We start from the raw sequence: 14,695 nt of genomic DNA, 5'->3' as shown, positions 1-14,695 counted from the left end.
TGGCCAGCCCAGCAACAGGAGGGGGAGCTGAATGTCAGGTGGGAGTTCGCCTTCCCACAGCCCCCAGCCTCCTTGGAGAACGATGGACCTCATTATCCCAGCAAACAGGAGCACACGATTATCCCCACCTTGCAGATGGGAAGACTGAGGCTGGGAGAATTATGTGACTTACTCACTGTCCCAGACCTGTTGCCTAATGCTGGTCTCCTTCTACTGGCCTGAGTGCCTCCCTATCCTCACTGAAGGGGAGGAAATGAAAATCCTGCAGCACCCAGGGCCCACCCGGAGCCCAGAGGCCCCAGGTATGGAGGTGAAGCCTCCTGGAAGATGAGGGCAGAGTGGGCCTCGCCAGAGCCAGGCCTGGGCCACCACGCTGGCCTGCACCATCCCATCAGTGGTCGGGAGCTGCCGTGACCTAGGATACCCTCAGGCAGCGGGGCAGGAGCCCGCAGGGCCAGGGGGCCACCCCACGTCAGGGAGGGACACCAGCCCGCACAGTCCTGCCAGTAGCACAGGCCCACCAGAAAGGCCCCCCCCCGGTCCTGCTGAGCACAGAGGGCTCCCACCCTGGGGCCAGCCAGGTGACCTCGGCATTTGTCCAGCTCCCCAAAGGCGGACCCTGACCTCTTGGGAGCAGGTGGGAATGCAGGAACCATCCTGTTTCTCGACTTCCCCAGCTCAGATTCTCAGGATGGTCAAGCAGAAGACTCTGTCAGAGCAGGGCCAGGTCTCTAGAGTGGCACGGAATTCCGCTTCCCCAGGCACCCAGTGGCTGGGCCCCCGCCCTGTCCAGCCATGTCCTGCAGACACAGGGCACGGACGTGGGATGGTCCCGCCCGGGGCAGTCAGATTCCTGGAGCAGACGGCCCCATCCCCAGAGTGGGGCCAGAGGGACAGGGACAGGCCCCATATGACCTGGGCAAGGAGAGGCCGCTTCTGATGCAGACAGCCAGCCCCCAGGCTGGGCCATGGGCTGACCACATGTGGGGTCCTGCTGGCATGGTCTTTGCTGGCACTGTCTCCTGCCCTCCTCCGACCTCTCTACATAGCCTGCAGTGCCATCTGGGCCTCCGCTTGGGACTCCATTCTGAAAAATGGCTGCCACCCTCCAGGGCTGGCCGCATGGCCCCGTGCTGGGGGGCAGCGCTCCTCCATTGTGAGCTGCCCTTCCAGATGGGACCTGCAGCTGACTCTTCTTGGAATTCCCAGCCTCCTAGGACTAGGGCCAGCCACGCAGGCGCCGGGCACCACGTGGCACTGACACCCAGGAAGCGGGGGTAGTCATGAAGGAGTCCCTCTCCTCCAGCATGGGCCCCTCTGACCCCCAGCGTGGCTCCTGGACCTGCCCGTCGCAGGCTGGCCTCTCTCCCCACAGGGGGCACCCTTCCCCACAGCTGTCTCTGGAAGAGAGGCTTGGAGAAAGGATGGGCCTGTCTCTCCAACAGGCCTCCCCTGAACTGGTGATCGCCCCACAAAGCGTGAACTCTGGCCGCCCCACGCTGAGCACTCCACACGAGAACCCATGTGCACAACCACTCCATGTGGCAGGCGTTGCTCCCATCCCCATTTACAGAAAAGGACTCCGAGGGGCAGAGAGGTCCAGTAAGTGGCCCAAGGTCACACAGTGAGTGACCGTGGAGCCGGACTCAAACCCTGGCAGGAGGCTGGGCCTGGGAGACCAGGTTTTGGCTTCCTCTAGGGCCCCACCTCTTTCCTAAGACATCTGCCACTGGGAATGGCCACTGGATTCAAAGGACGCTGGCCCTGGGCTAGGGGAGTGCCCTTGCCCCATAGCTTAGCAGGTCGCCTCCCTCGGGGCCCCGTGGTCAGTGCCCTCCCTCCCTGCCTCCTCAGAGTGGCACTCCCAGCCCCGCCCTCTGGGCGCCCAGCCTCCTGGTCTCCCTTCCTTGACTGTATGCACGAAGTGCTCCAGGACCCTTGGCTTCAGGCTGCAAACTCTAGATAGCAAAGGAGCTGGGGGCTGGGCTCCTGGGGTTGGGGATCACTTAGGGTGGGGGTCTACCCAAGGCAGGAGTCCTGCAGGGGCAGTGCAGAACCTCGGGCCAGGAGGGGAGCTCCGGCCAAGCAGGCATCTCGACCCCCAGTGAGGATGGAGCGAGGAGGCCTTGGCTCAGGGCGAGAGTGGCTGAGTGGCGTTTGGGACCCAGGTCACCCCGGGCTGGGAGGGGTCTTTGCTCTACAGTTAGGTGGGGCATGTGGTTGCACATCGTATGCACATGTCTAAACCCACACGTTATTTTTCTTTACTTGCAATTTACACAAAGTGGTCATGGAGGCCAGCGATGCCGCGGCTCACGTGAGACATGATGCCTGTGAGGCCCCGGCACAGACGGCACTGTGGCTGCATCTCAGCACCAAGGACAGTGACCGACACACAGTAGGAGCTCGAGGAACATGACCGAGTGCCTCAGAGAGCCTGGTCCCCGTGTCCCCATCACCCCAACCTGCGGGCAGCTGGACAGGCCGCTGCTCCGCGCCAGTGCTCCCAGCTCCTGGCCTGCAGGCTCCCCGGGGTGCAGACGCTGGGTTCCACCAGCCCTCCCATTTGGCTCAGGAGCCCAGCTCGCGCCCAAAGGCCTTCTTTCCTCTGTGCCCTGGGTCCCCTCAGCAGCTGGCTGAAGCCTGCAGACCCCTTCTCACAGTAACGTTTATGAAGTAAAACAAGACAGAGGACGCCCAAGGCAGCCAGCGGCCGCGGGAACACCCCGCACCAGGCGCGCGCCGCTGCCGTGAGCCCCTCTGCGCACCTCTGCAGGCCCGGCAGCGGGTCCGATGCTTGCCAGAGCCTCACGGCTGTGGTGAGTGGGGGTGGCACTTCGAGGTAATACGCTACAAAGGTAAAGGGACATGAAACGAATCAGCAATTTCTACTGCTCCAGACTCTAGAACACGATCATTGCCTTGTTCACAGTAACAAGAAACACTGAATTTTGGTTAAAAGTTAGCAGAAAAAGGAGATGTAATTTCTTCCTTAGCCAAGTTCATGAACTCTCTGATGTCTAAACCTGGACCTCTCCTGTGCGCCCCGGTCAAGGGCCCCAGCCTTGAATGACCTGTCTTCACACCCACGTCTGTCCAACACGGTCTGTCCATCCTTCTAGAGCCGGATCCACCACCCACCCGCAAGGCTGCCCTGGCCCCGCCCCCTCCTCTCCACTCCTTTGGGCAGGTTCAGTCCTGCCTAAAGCTTCGGTTCAAGTGCTTCTCGAGGGGCAGCATTTCTGGAAGCCGCCTCCTACCTGGTCAGGACTGTCCGGCACTTCAGGGCCCCTGGCCTCCCTGACCCCTCCCCTTAACACTCTGACAACCAAAAATGGGCCTGGGGAACTGCCCCTGGGGAGTGTTAGCTGTGTGTATCTGACCTGCAGCCACCCCACGAGGTCCCTCAGCCCCCAAATGAACAGTGACAGGGAGGCAGCAGTCCTTGGGTGTTAGGTCACCCGAAGGGAGGATGCCAAGGTGCCTGGAGCCCACCATGCTGGGGGAAAGGATCGGGGATGGTGGGGCTAAATTTTTTAACAGCCTCATCCCTTTAAAATACCTGTGTGGGTCCAGCATGTCCCAAGGTCCATGGCAACAGGAGGCAGGAATGAATGCCTGAGCCAACTCTGTGGCAGTGGCATCGTGTCTCCCCAGGGCCTGCAGACGGTCACAGGTGGGTGGGGTGTGCGTACTGTGGCCCCAGAGCTGGGGATGGGCACTTAGGGCCCCAGACGCTTGAGGACGCACTTGGACGTCACAGGTGGTTCACCACAGGGGACCAAATGGCCACAGGTGGCCCGAGGTGACAAGGATGCGCCTGAGGCCACCCTCAGGTTCAGACAGTGGTCCTCAGTGTTGGGGATGCTGTCTGAAGGTGTGCACAGGCCACAGACCTCCATAGTGTCCAGTGCTGACAGTGAGCTCAGGAAGTGTCCCCGCCAGGGAGGCACAGGGCGTCACTGCCAGCTGCACCTGTCCAGGGCCTGGCTGCTCGTCTGGGAGGGAGATGTGCTGGCCTATCCCTTGGGGTGCTGGCAGGGCTCCAGCCAAATCCACCGTCCCAGAGCCAACAGCTAAGGCACAGGCGAGGATCAGGATGTAGCCAGTGCCTGCCGGGCTCTGGACCACGGGGTTCAGGAGGGCCCGGCCGCCCCAACTGCACCTCTCAGGAGACCCCAGACTTCTGGGGTGGGACCCAGGGCTTTTCATCTTTGTGTCCCAGAAACTAGCAAAGGGTGAACACACAGCGGACGGATGGGAGGGTGAGGGTCCTGGCCCCCTGCCTGGCCAGCCCTTCCTCGTCCCTTCCACGTAGCCAGGGCAACGGGGCTGTGGCACTCAGCGCCCATCGTCAGGGCCTCTGATCTCAGGAGGCCGTCCTGGGGGTGGTGGGCTGGCTGAGCCTAGGCTAGAGTTAAGCTGAGCCTGACCTTCTGATCCTCACTCGGGCCTTGCCCAGGCCTGCAGGGTCCCAGGTCTGCTCCTCTGCCCGGCCCCTCACCCCCTCGAGGCTCTTCTGCGGGGCCCAGCCTTGGCACCCCTCCGCCCTCTGCAGCCTGCCAGGGCCCGTCTTTCCTTGCACCTGTGCTTTGAGCCTTGACCTCAGCTCTGTCCTCTGGCCAATCTCACCCCTGCAGCTTGGAACACATGCCCAGTGCCTGTGGACAGGGCCACAGGGACGCCCCCTCCCCGCCCCCACCCAGTGCCCCAAGGAGGCAGGCTCACACAGCCCAGCCCCGACCTGCTCCTCTCCCGGGCACCCCTCTCCGTGGCTGGCACCACTAGTCGGTGCTCACACGAGACACCTGGGGCAAACCTGGGCCAGGGCAGCGTGGCCACGGACGAGAAGTCACTTGAGGGACAGGTCTCTGAGCACTGGGGACCACTTTCTGGGACCCAGCTTCCCCATCTGCACACTAAATGGTTGGACCAGATGGTGCTCGGCCAGGCACCCCGTCCAGCCCACGCTGGGAATCTGGGAGGGACAGCCAGGCAATGCGCTGGCAGGGGCCAGGGCGTGGCTGAAGGAGGCAGGGCCTTGGGCTGAGGCCTTGGCTGGCTCTTGGGCACTTCAGCAGGTGGGAAGGAGAGGTGAGGAAGGCAGGGGCTCAGAGCCAGGGCTCCTGCAGGGCTTCCCCTTGGCCCCAGGCCTGGCTGTGGCCACCCTGTCCACCCTCTCCATCTGCAGGGCCCTGGGGCTCAGCCACACCAGACATCCCTGGCTGATGGGTGGCCTGCCTCGCGGTGTGCTGGCTGGTCCTCACCTAGCACCAGTCTCCCCATGCCTCAGTTTTCTGTCTCTTCCCTGCCTGAAGCCCCAGCCTCGGGGTGGTCTGCAAACTGCCAGGGGTCCCCCTGCTGGAGCCTGAGCCAACGCTCCTTCTCCCAGACGCAGCAGGGGCAGCGGAAAGGGACCTGGGCCGCTGGGGGGCTGAGGTCCGGGCGGACCGTAAGGGAGCAGGATTGATGGAGCCCCCAGGGGCTGCCCTGTCATCCAGCCAACCCTCCAGAACCCAGGGAGCATTTAGCACAAATGAGCACCTAGAGTCCTCAGCTGGGCCCTGGAGCCAGGAGCCAGCCGCCTGTCTCCCTCCGCCTCTCCACAGCCTGCCCCGCACCCTGTGTCCCCTGCTCAGGGGTCCTCCCACTTGCAGGTGGGGACCCTGAGACCGTCCAAGGCACACTGGTGCCACCGAGTCAGGACTCTCACATCCAGATGCCCCCCGGAGCACCACGAGGGTTTTCAGGCCAGCCCCCTCACTGCCCACCAGGTTCTGAGATGTGCCACAGGGAGATGTGCTGGTGGGACAGGAGTCAGTAGACTCCGAACATCAGAACGTGTGGCCCGTGGCTCTTCCGTGACTTGGATGGAGAAGTTAAGGCCCATGGCGGGCAGGGGCCTAGCTGAGGTGGTGGGGACCACACGCTCACAAGCAATGCAGGGGCCCCGACCTAAGGTCACCTAAGCCTGCCGAGATCAGGACTGTTTTCTTCGAAACTTGCGGGCTGGTTGGGGGTGAGGAGCAGGCCGGGGGTGTCTGACACCCTCACTCCATCATCACCAAGGCCCTGGCGCGTGGCTGAGCTGAGGCCCTGTCCTGAGGAGCCACCTTCACGGAACACCCAGAGCCCAGGAACGCCGCCACCCCAGAAGAGAAGCGCCCTAGAGGGAGGGGCAGGTGGGGGGGCCACCCACACTACAGGCTGAACCTGGTCGCCCCGTTCTCACGTCAGAGTCCCGGACCCCAGGAGGTGACCTCGTCTGAATGCGGGGCTTTGTGGCTGGGACCGGGTGTGGGCCCCGCACTTGGCGGGAGTCCTTATCTCCACAGGTGGAGTCTGGAGGCCAGCAAGCAGAGAGGCGCCGCCGCGTACAGCAGAAGCCGGAGACAGCGCGCTGGGGACCGCCGGCTACCCCCTGAGCGGGCGAGGCCTGGGGCGCTGGCTTCTCCCTCGCAGCCTCCGGAGGAGCCAGCCAGGCCAGCACCTTGCTCTCCGACTTGCAGCCTCGGAGCTCCGAGATGAGAAACCCGTCCCGCAGGCCGCCCGGTCTGCGGCGTCGGGGACGCCGCCCTAGGGAGCTGACACACGCCTGGCGCCCGGCTCCCAGCCCAGGCCTGGCGGCTGGGCAGCGCAGGAGCACTTGCTGCTGGGGCCTGCCCGGATTCGGGGAGTGCCCGGGAAACGGGAGAGCCACGGTGTGGGTGTGTGCGGGATGCCTGGGAAGGCGAGCCGCGGGGCCGAGTCCCCGAGGAAGGACGGCGCCCGGCGTGTGCTGCGGGTGGGCATGGGGAGGACCCACCTGGCCGAGGAGGTGAGCCAGCCAGGAGCTGGTGGGAGATGACGCTGAGGCCACAGGCAGATGAGGGGATGGGACGAGGCTGGCCTGGCCCCACCCTGGGGCTCCTAGACCTGCTCAGGACCCCAGGACTGCGCCTGGGAGGGCAGGTCTGCACTGCTCACACCCAGAGCTTCCCGGCACCCACGGCCGGACCAAGAACAGCCCAGGAAGCTAGAGGCCAGGCCAGCCCCTACTCCAGTTGCAGAGGCGGAGCAGAGCCTAGAGCTGGGGAGGACCACAGCCCCCCACCCCACCCCGTCCCGCTGGGCCGTCCCCGCCCAGACTTCAGGCAGCTCAGAGCAGCTGCCCAGGCCTGCTCCTAGACGCGGGCGGCAAGAAGGCGGCGGCACAGGGTGGGAGGCCGCGGGCTGCAGCCCCCACCCTGCCCGGCCTGTCCTCTCCCGAATGCGGGCAGTGACCTGGCCCCACGGGGCTGTGCTAACGGCTGGGCACGGCTGGTGCTGGCACCAGGCAACAAGCTGTTAAGACAGGCAGGGCCTGGGCTCAGGCCACAGGGCCCTCTGGTCCCCGACACAGGTCCTGAGTCTTGGTCTGAAATCATCCTGAACCAAGCTAGGCCTCGGGGGAGGGGGGTCTGGCTTACAGGGGAAGTGTCCAACCTCTCAGCCCAAGAGCAAGTCCAGGCCTGGGCCTGGGCCCGACTTGATTCAGGCGTGGCCTCGGGCAAGCCCCTCACCTGGCCTGTCTCCCTGCCCAGGACCAGCCGGGCTGACACCTGCGCCCGTGCGTGTGGGCGGCCTAGCTCCCACACGCTCTGTGCACTCCTCTGGGCCCTGCAGCCCACCTGCCACCCAGCCTGTGTGCCCCCAGTGCCTCTCCCGGGCGGCCTCTGTGGCCCTGCAGGCTGTTGACCACGGGCTCACACTTTTCCTAATCTGGGCCAGCATGGAGCCAGTTCCCCTACAGACCAATCTGTCTTGTCTTCTGGGCTTGCCTGCCCCTGGACAGGGCACCGGTCCATGACTCCTGGGGGTCATGAATCAGCATGGCCTGGGACACGCCAAGGGCTGCTCCTTGGGCCAGCCAGCAGCATACAGCTGGGCCATCCATCCTTTGTGTACACCCTGGGGTCATCTGACTCGTGCCCCTGGTGCCTGGGGACCGCCCTCCTGAGCAGGGCAGGAATGGCTGCCTTCACCAGACAGGCACCCAGGACCAGGCCGTGGGGGAGGCCCAGCTCCATGGAAGGCTGACTCACGGGCAGCGCTGCCAGGGTAGGGCAGAGAGGCCGCGGAGGAGGGCTCTGAAGAAATGGGTCCCGGGACCAGGAGAGCTGACAGGGGAAGGCAGTTGGTGGCCCATTGGGGCCTGGGCCTGGAGGTCCCATTTCAGGCCTCGAGGCTGAGATGGCACGAGGCTTCCAGAAAACATGGAGCCTGGGACAGTTCAGCCATTAATGCCACAGGCCGGACAATCAACTGGACTCTAGACCTCAGCGCTCCACAGAGCTGGGCTGAGTGCCCTGAAGAAAGTTGTGCAGCTTCTCCGTGCCTTGGTTTACTCATCTGTAAATTAGGTCCATAAAGACCCTCCTTGGGTGGGGGTAGAGCTCAGTGGTAGAGCACATGCTGGGCGTGCACGAGGTCCTGGGTTCAATCCCCAGTGCCTCCTTTAAGGGGGGGAGAAAAAGCTTCCTCATCCGCTGCATCAACTAGACAGTCAAGGGAAGCGACTGGCACGGAACCTGGGTCATGATGAGGGTCCCCATGTACCAGACCCCATTCCCTGAAGGGGCCTCCAGAGCTGTGGTGCAAAGGGGAGGCAGCCCTTGCAGCACCCGGCATGGCCACCTCCCCCTCCTGCAGCCTTCGGGGTGCTCATGACTGCTCCCATGGCCACGGGTGAGGCGCAAGGCCCAGAGAGGCAGGGGCGGGGGAGGTGGCGCGGCAGGGCTGGCATTTGAGCCCAGGCCCACGGAGGGCGCCCCGCCCCACGGAGGAGCACAACGTGTCCCGCACCAAGGCTCCAGCGAGGGGCCCAGGCCGCTGCATCATGCCGGCGGCCCTGCTGGCTCCTGGCTCCCCAGGGCCCACCCGCTCCCCGTGCCTCTCCCCCGACCCCCAGCCCTGCTCTCGTGTCGGGGATGATGAAACCTCGGGACAGGCCAGGCACTTGGGGCTCCTGCCTCCCGATAGGACAGGGTACCCGGACCCCGGACCCCAGCTGTCTGTGTCTGAGGACCACAGGGGGTCCTCCCAGCCTTGGGCAGGATGGCACAGGGAAGCAAAGACTTCTGCTGACAGGTCTGAGTGGTGGCCCTCGGAGAGGACTCCACGCCAGCTGGTGTTGGTGCGGAGGAGCCGCTGGCCAGTTCTTGCTGTGCTGACAGCCCTGCGCCCCCTCTGACCTCCGTGCCCTGATGCCAGGCGCCCAGGCCCCTCCTCCTCTGCCCAGGCCGTCCATCCCCCACTCCCACTCCAGCCTGTCATAAAGCAGGACACATGCGGGTCGCCAGCAAGTGTTGACCAAAAACCTACTTTGTGGCAGGAACTGGGCCAGGTTCTGTGGCTACAACAGAGGATGGTACAGACGGAGGTGGTCTCTGCCCCAGAGACCCCAGCAAAGGGTCAGAGTCACGGAAAATAGTGCCAAGTGTCAGAAGGCCGGGCAGGTGCTCAGGAAACACCTGGGGACCAGAAGCAACCCCACAGGCAGATGCAGAAAAACCACCGGCGCGTGTGTGTACGTGTGTGTGCGTGTGCGTGCATCCGTGTGTGCATGCGTGTGTGGGTGTGCATGTGTGTATGCGCTTCCGTGTGTATGCGCTTCCGTGTGTGTGCGCGCGTCTGCGTGTGCACGTGTGAGATGCAGCCCGGGGCTGGGCTTCTCCCCGGGAACAGGCTCCGGCCCCCACTTTCTGTGCAGTGCTCTGGCCAGGGGGAGGGCTACCTGAGACGTGCAGCCCTGGGACCTTCCTGGTGGAGCCTCCCCGGGCCCCCTTTCTCACCACTTCTGGGACTGACCATCCAAAAACTACAAAGTCAAAGTCACGGACGGGAGCCCCACGTGCTCTGATGACCCGTCTTTCTAAGCCCACACCACTTCTGCTCCCCGGGCAAGCAGAGGCTGGAAAGGCCACCCAAAGACCCAGGGCTGCACTCTGTCCTTTCCAACCACTATGAGGCACTGTCTCCACTCACCCTGGCCGGGTCCAGCTGGGCCAGGCCAGACTCAACAGGCGTCCACTCCCAGGGGCCCCCACCCCAAAGAAGTCTGGCTGACAGGGTCGGAAGGCAGGGCCCCTGGAGAGCGGTGTGTCGCCGCAGGGCCACCAGAGGGCGCCCGGTCCGCAGAGGTGAGGCCAAGTTGCTCTGAGCAGGAGGGGACAGGACTGGCTACTGCCTTGGGAGGTCACCCTGCTTCCTTCACCCCACGTGGCGCTGGCACCCTCCACGGTGCCTGGGCCCTGCAGGGCACTCTTGAGTCCAGGCACTCATGGGGGTGGGGTGCAGCCACAGGAGGTCCAGGGAGAGCAGCTCCCCAGAAACCCTTGGAGCTGGGATGGAGGAGCCGTGAGGCACTGGCGGGAAGAGGGGGCAGTTCAGGCCCAGGGGAGGGCAGCACCTGAAGCCTCGGCTGACAGGCTGCCAGGACAGCTGCTAGGCGGCCAGACTCCTCCAGTGGATGGACAGCACCCTGCTACCTCCCATCATACTCACAGCAAAACCCTTTGTTGTCCTGGGCCCTAACCCACTGCACTCCCAACCCCTGGGGGCCAAGACCCAGTGCCCCGGCCACCCCACCTCACCTTCTCTAGCCTGCCCTGCTCTCTCCAGCCCTTGGCGGCTGCCGAAACTCTCCCACTCTGTCTCTCAGCCAAACTGGGACAGAGGCCTGTGGACGCCATGAAGTTTAAGATGGTCCCCAAGGACACGATGGCCGAGCAGGAGTGGATGTGTGGAGGAAGGCTGTGGGGTCGAGGGGATCTTGGAGGAGGGCTGTCCAGGATCGAGGCTGGGGTGGGAGCTGCAGCTCAGCCACCCTGAGACCCTGGTATCCAAGGAGGGTTTAACCCAAAGGCCAGGGATGCCCAGGCAGAATGCATCTGTGTGCGGGGGGCTGGTGGGGGTGGGGGCCCAGAGCATGAACTAAACTGTGCAGGGGTCCTTGTGCTGGCCCCAGCCCCCCCCCAATATGCTCGGCAAACCTGTCCCCTGGGGAGGGAGGCAGCTCTGACAATGACAGGGCTCCATCAGCAGAGAGAGGCCCAGGAAGGCCTGCCCTGGGGGACTTGAGCGGGGGCTTCTCCAGAACCCAGAGCAGGGGGCTGTCACGGAACATCTCAAGGCAGCCTTCCAAGGGTTCTGCCCTCCTGGGGCAGGGGTCCAGGGCCTGGCTGCCCCTCTCATTCCCCAGCAAGGCCAGGCCAAGGACCCACCCCTCACACTCCTCTCTCATTCAGAATTCCTGTGGCTGTGGTCATTCCATGACCCCGGTGTCACCACTTGAGTGTGGCCCTGCCCCCACCCTCTGTCCCAGTTTGGGAGGAGTTCCCCAGGGCAGGAGCCTGGTCTGCTCTGCTCCTGTGCGCTATGTCCCAGGTGTCCTGCAGACGCACAGACCCATGGCGGCTCTGGACACACTTGCAGTTTGAGGGGAAGCCTGGGGGTTCTGAGAAATCCTTAGGACGCTGTGCTCCGCCCCACCCCCACTTCTGTCCCTAAAGCTCAGAGGCCTGCAGGGAGGTGCGGGCAGGGCTGCGGGCAGCTGCAGGGCTGAGGCCGCCAGGGACGGCGATGCTCTTACAAAGCAATGACACGGCCCTGGGCGGGATCCAAGGCGCCGACCACCTGCAGCTGGACTCCCCGCCCGAGGCGGCCCAGAGTGCCGGGCAGCGCAAGTTCCCCGGGTAGGAGTCCTTGGGAGAAAGCTTTCAGCGCCGGGTGGCAGAGGTCGCGCCTCTCCACCCTCATCCCCGCCCCTCCCCAAGCTTACAGCTCGCTCCCTACCTGGCGGGGACCCTCGGTTGCCTTTGCCGGGGACCCCCGGCCCGACCCGAGGCGCCTCCCGGAGAGGCCGGCACGTCGGTGGGAGTCCCTAGCCTATGGCCACCATCAGCTGAGCCCCGACAGCTGGCCCCGAAGCTCAGCCCTGCCTGCCCCGGAGGACGCACCCACCCGGGGACTGCCCGCTCCACCGCCCGGCGAGGACAGCTCCGCGGGGAAGGGGTCGGTGAGCGTGTTGGGGGCTGGGGGCCGACAGAGCAGAGTGGAGGAGAGCCGGACGGAGGGAGGGCGGCGCGGGGTGCGGAGGCGCAGGGCAGGCCAGGGCTGAGCGGGAGAGGAAGGGGGCTCAGGGGAGACCCGGGGGCTCCAGGTCACTCACCCGAGATCTCCGCCTGGGGCACGTCGCTCAGGCTGAAGCCCTTGGCTCCGTAGATCTGGCGGACTTCGCCGCAGCTCCGACTCTTGGTGGCAGGGTCCCCGAGGGCGCAGGCGGCCAGCGCGGCGGCCGCGCACAGCAGCCACCAGCCTCGGGCCCGGAGCTCCATGGCGGGGCCGGCAGCACCCCCGGCCGAGCCCGCGCAGCCCCCGCCCGCGAAGGGCAGAGCCAAGGTCCCGGCGCACTCGGCTCGCGGTCCGGAGGCGCCGGCGGCAGGGGAGGCGGAGACAACAAAAGCCGGCTGCGGCGGGGCGCAGGGCGCGCGGGGCGCGAGGTCCGGCCGCTCGCTCCGGCGGCCCAGAGCGCGGCAGGCGAGCGCGCAGTCCCGGCCCGGCCCCTCGGCGGCCCGGGAGAGGGGCGGGGAGGGGCGGGGAGGGGCGCGCAGGGGCGGGGCGCGGCGCGGGGGCGCGATCCGAGGCGCACCGGTCGCCCCTCCGGTTCCCCGGGCCTGGGGGGCCGCCCAGCTCGCGCGGATCTGTCGCCTGCTGGAGGGAAGCGCGGTGGCCGGGAGCGCGCGGACCGCGTCTGAGGTCCCCGAAGGCGGGCCCCCCACGCCCAGCGCCCGGGGCGGCGGCACCACCTGTGGGGGCGGGGGCGGGGGGTGCTGAGGCAGGGCTTCCCCCGCCGGACGTGACATCACGCCTTCCGCGCGCCTATCAGGGGCTTCCCCGCCCCCAGCCGAAATCGGCATCCCTCCCATCTTCCCTCTGCTCCGCTCCAGCCCTGCCTTCCCGCACCCTGGCAGCGCGCCCCGCGCGTCCGCTCCCGCAGCCTCGGTCCCCTCGGCCAAGCGCCCGCGCTTAACCTGCACACCGTTCCTGGCCCCTCACTCTCACGCCCATTTCAGCCGCGTCTCCCACGGCTCCAGCTCACACCTGATTTTTGTGCGTGGAGGGCAGGATAGGGGGCGTTACGCGGGAAACTAGCCAAGAGACTAGACCCCACCCTCTCCCCGCCCTGTATAGAGGCAACCGACGACCTGGTTGTTGGACATCGTCGGCCGGTGTTTTATCTCCACGTGATTCTTTGGATGCTCGAGAAGCGAGTGAGGGGGGCAGAAGCTTGTCTGTTGCCTTGGGCCGCCGGGCGGTGGCAGGTGACTTCTTGGAGAAGGGATGGGGTCGGGCCAACAACAGGTCAGATTGCTGGGGGGTGAGGAGAGCGAGACAGAGCGCAGGACGGGAGAGCTAGCTGAGTGAGGCCGGCCAGGGCCAGCGCGGGTGGTCGGACAGCTGCGGGGGCGGGGGGCTCTGTGTAGGTGAGAAGCTGAGGGCACTGGTGTCTGGAGAGCTCTGTTTCTTCCTTCCCGGCTGCTGCTCCCTGCCCACCCAGCCCCCACTCCTGCTCTCCTGCCGTTGTGAGTAAGGGCCCCAGAGACCACCGTGAGCCCAGATGCCTGATTGGCTGAAATGGCAAACAGGCAAATAAGCTGGCACCTTTGGAAGAGGACCCCAAGATGACCTCCATGTGCCAGTAGGGGTGCCCGGACCTCGAACCTGGGGGACTGTGATTTCACCTCACAACAGGGAAATGGCAGTGTATGTAGGGGGAGCTTTTCTGCTGTGAGGGGGCTTGGGGTCTCCTACCCTGCCTCCCCGAGGAGGCATCTCCCCTCACCCAGAGACACGGAGTCATTGTGGGAGAGGGAGGCTGTTGGACCCAACCCCAGTGTGCAGACCTCTGGCCCTCCCCACGCACCTGCTGCCTCGTCACGCACTGACTCAGACCCCTGTGCAGTGCTCAGGCGGGCCTGCTCCTGCCCGCCTGTGCCTGGCTTGGCTGCCTGGACACCTCCCCCGTGCCTGCCTGGCTCGGGACACCTGGCCCCCGCCCCCACCCTCTCTTTAGGAGCTCACCTCCAGTCATGTGCTTCCGGATCAGGCAGGAGCCAGGCTGGGGCTTGATGGAGTCGCCCACCCTCACTGATGTTATCAGGATCCGTTGCCTCCTCTTAATCCGGCCAGACTGGGAGATTCCTCAGGGTGGGGTCAGTGTCCAGCGCATTTCCGGGCCTTCAGACAGCAGTGTGGCCAGGATGTCCACGTGCCAAGCTCACATGGAAGGTTTCCAGGATGTGGTGGTCACGGTCACGGTCACGGCCCCGGGCCAGGCCGCTCCCAGGTGTATGGTGACTCCATGCCCCAGAGAAACCTTATGACTGTCTGTAAGGTCCCTGTGTCATTCCCTTTTAGAGGTCCTGATCCTCGCAGCTAGGGCCCGTCCCCTAGAGAGGAGACATGTCTGGGTCAGATCCTGAGCTCTCGTGGCCATGTCGAGGGGAGCTGGGTCCATGAGGACTGTGGCATCCCTCTGGAGATGGACTGCGAGGAGACCTGGGAAAGGCAGCCCCCCACCGGGTGTGGGGCTCTGCCGTGTTCCTCTTGGCCTCCTCTGTGTTGAGTGGCTTCGCGGTGCTCAGCCTCCAGGGCCTGGGTTCGGGCTGGTGAG

At 65.4% G+C, this 14,695-nt stretch overlaps 1 protein-coding gene across 1 annotated transcript in view; it reads right to left on the bottom strand.

The window, feature by feature from the left end:
* GPC1 (glypican 1) overlaps positions 1-12,585 on the bottom strand; it is a 29,245-nt gene extending 16,660 nt beyond the window's left edge. The window contains exon 1 of the mRNA XM_031452567.2: positions 12,191-12,585. Coding sequence (XP_031308427.2) covers positions 12,191-12,356 — 166 coding nt within the window. The 5' untranslated portion in view covers positions 12,357-12,585. The remainder of the gene's footprint in view (positions 1-12,190) is intronic.
* Positions 12,586-14,695: the final 2,110 nt, after the last annotated feature.

This window comes from Camelus dromedarius, chromosome 4 (genome assembly GCF_036321535.1).
Source record: "Camelus dromedarius isolate mCamDro1 chromosome 4, mCamDro1.pat, whole genome shotgun sequence".
Lineage (NCBI taxonomy): Eukaryota > Metazoa > Chordata > Mammalia > Artiodactyla > Camelidae > Camelus > Camelus dromedarius.
Note: the sequence above shows the minus strand (reverse complement) of the source record. Positions and strands in the feature narration are given on the sequence as shown.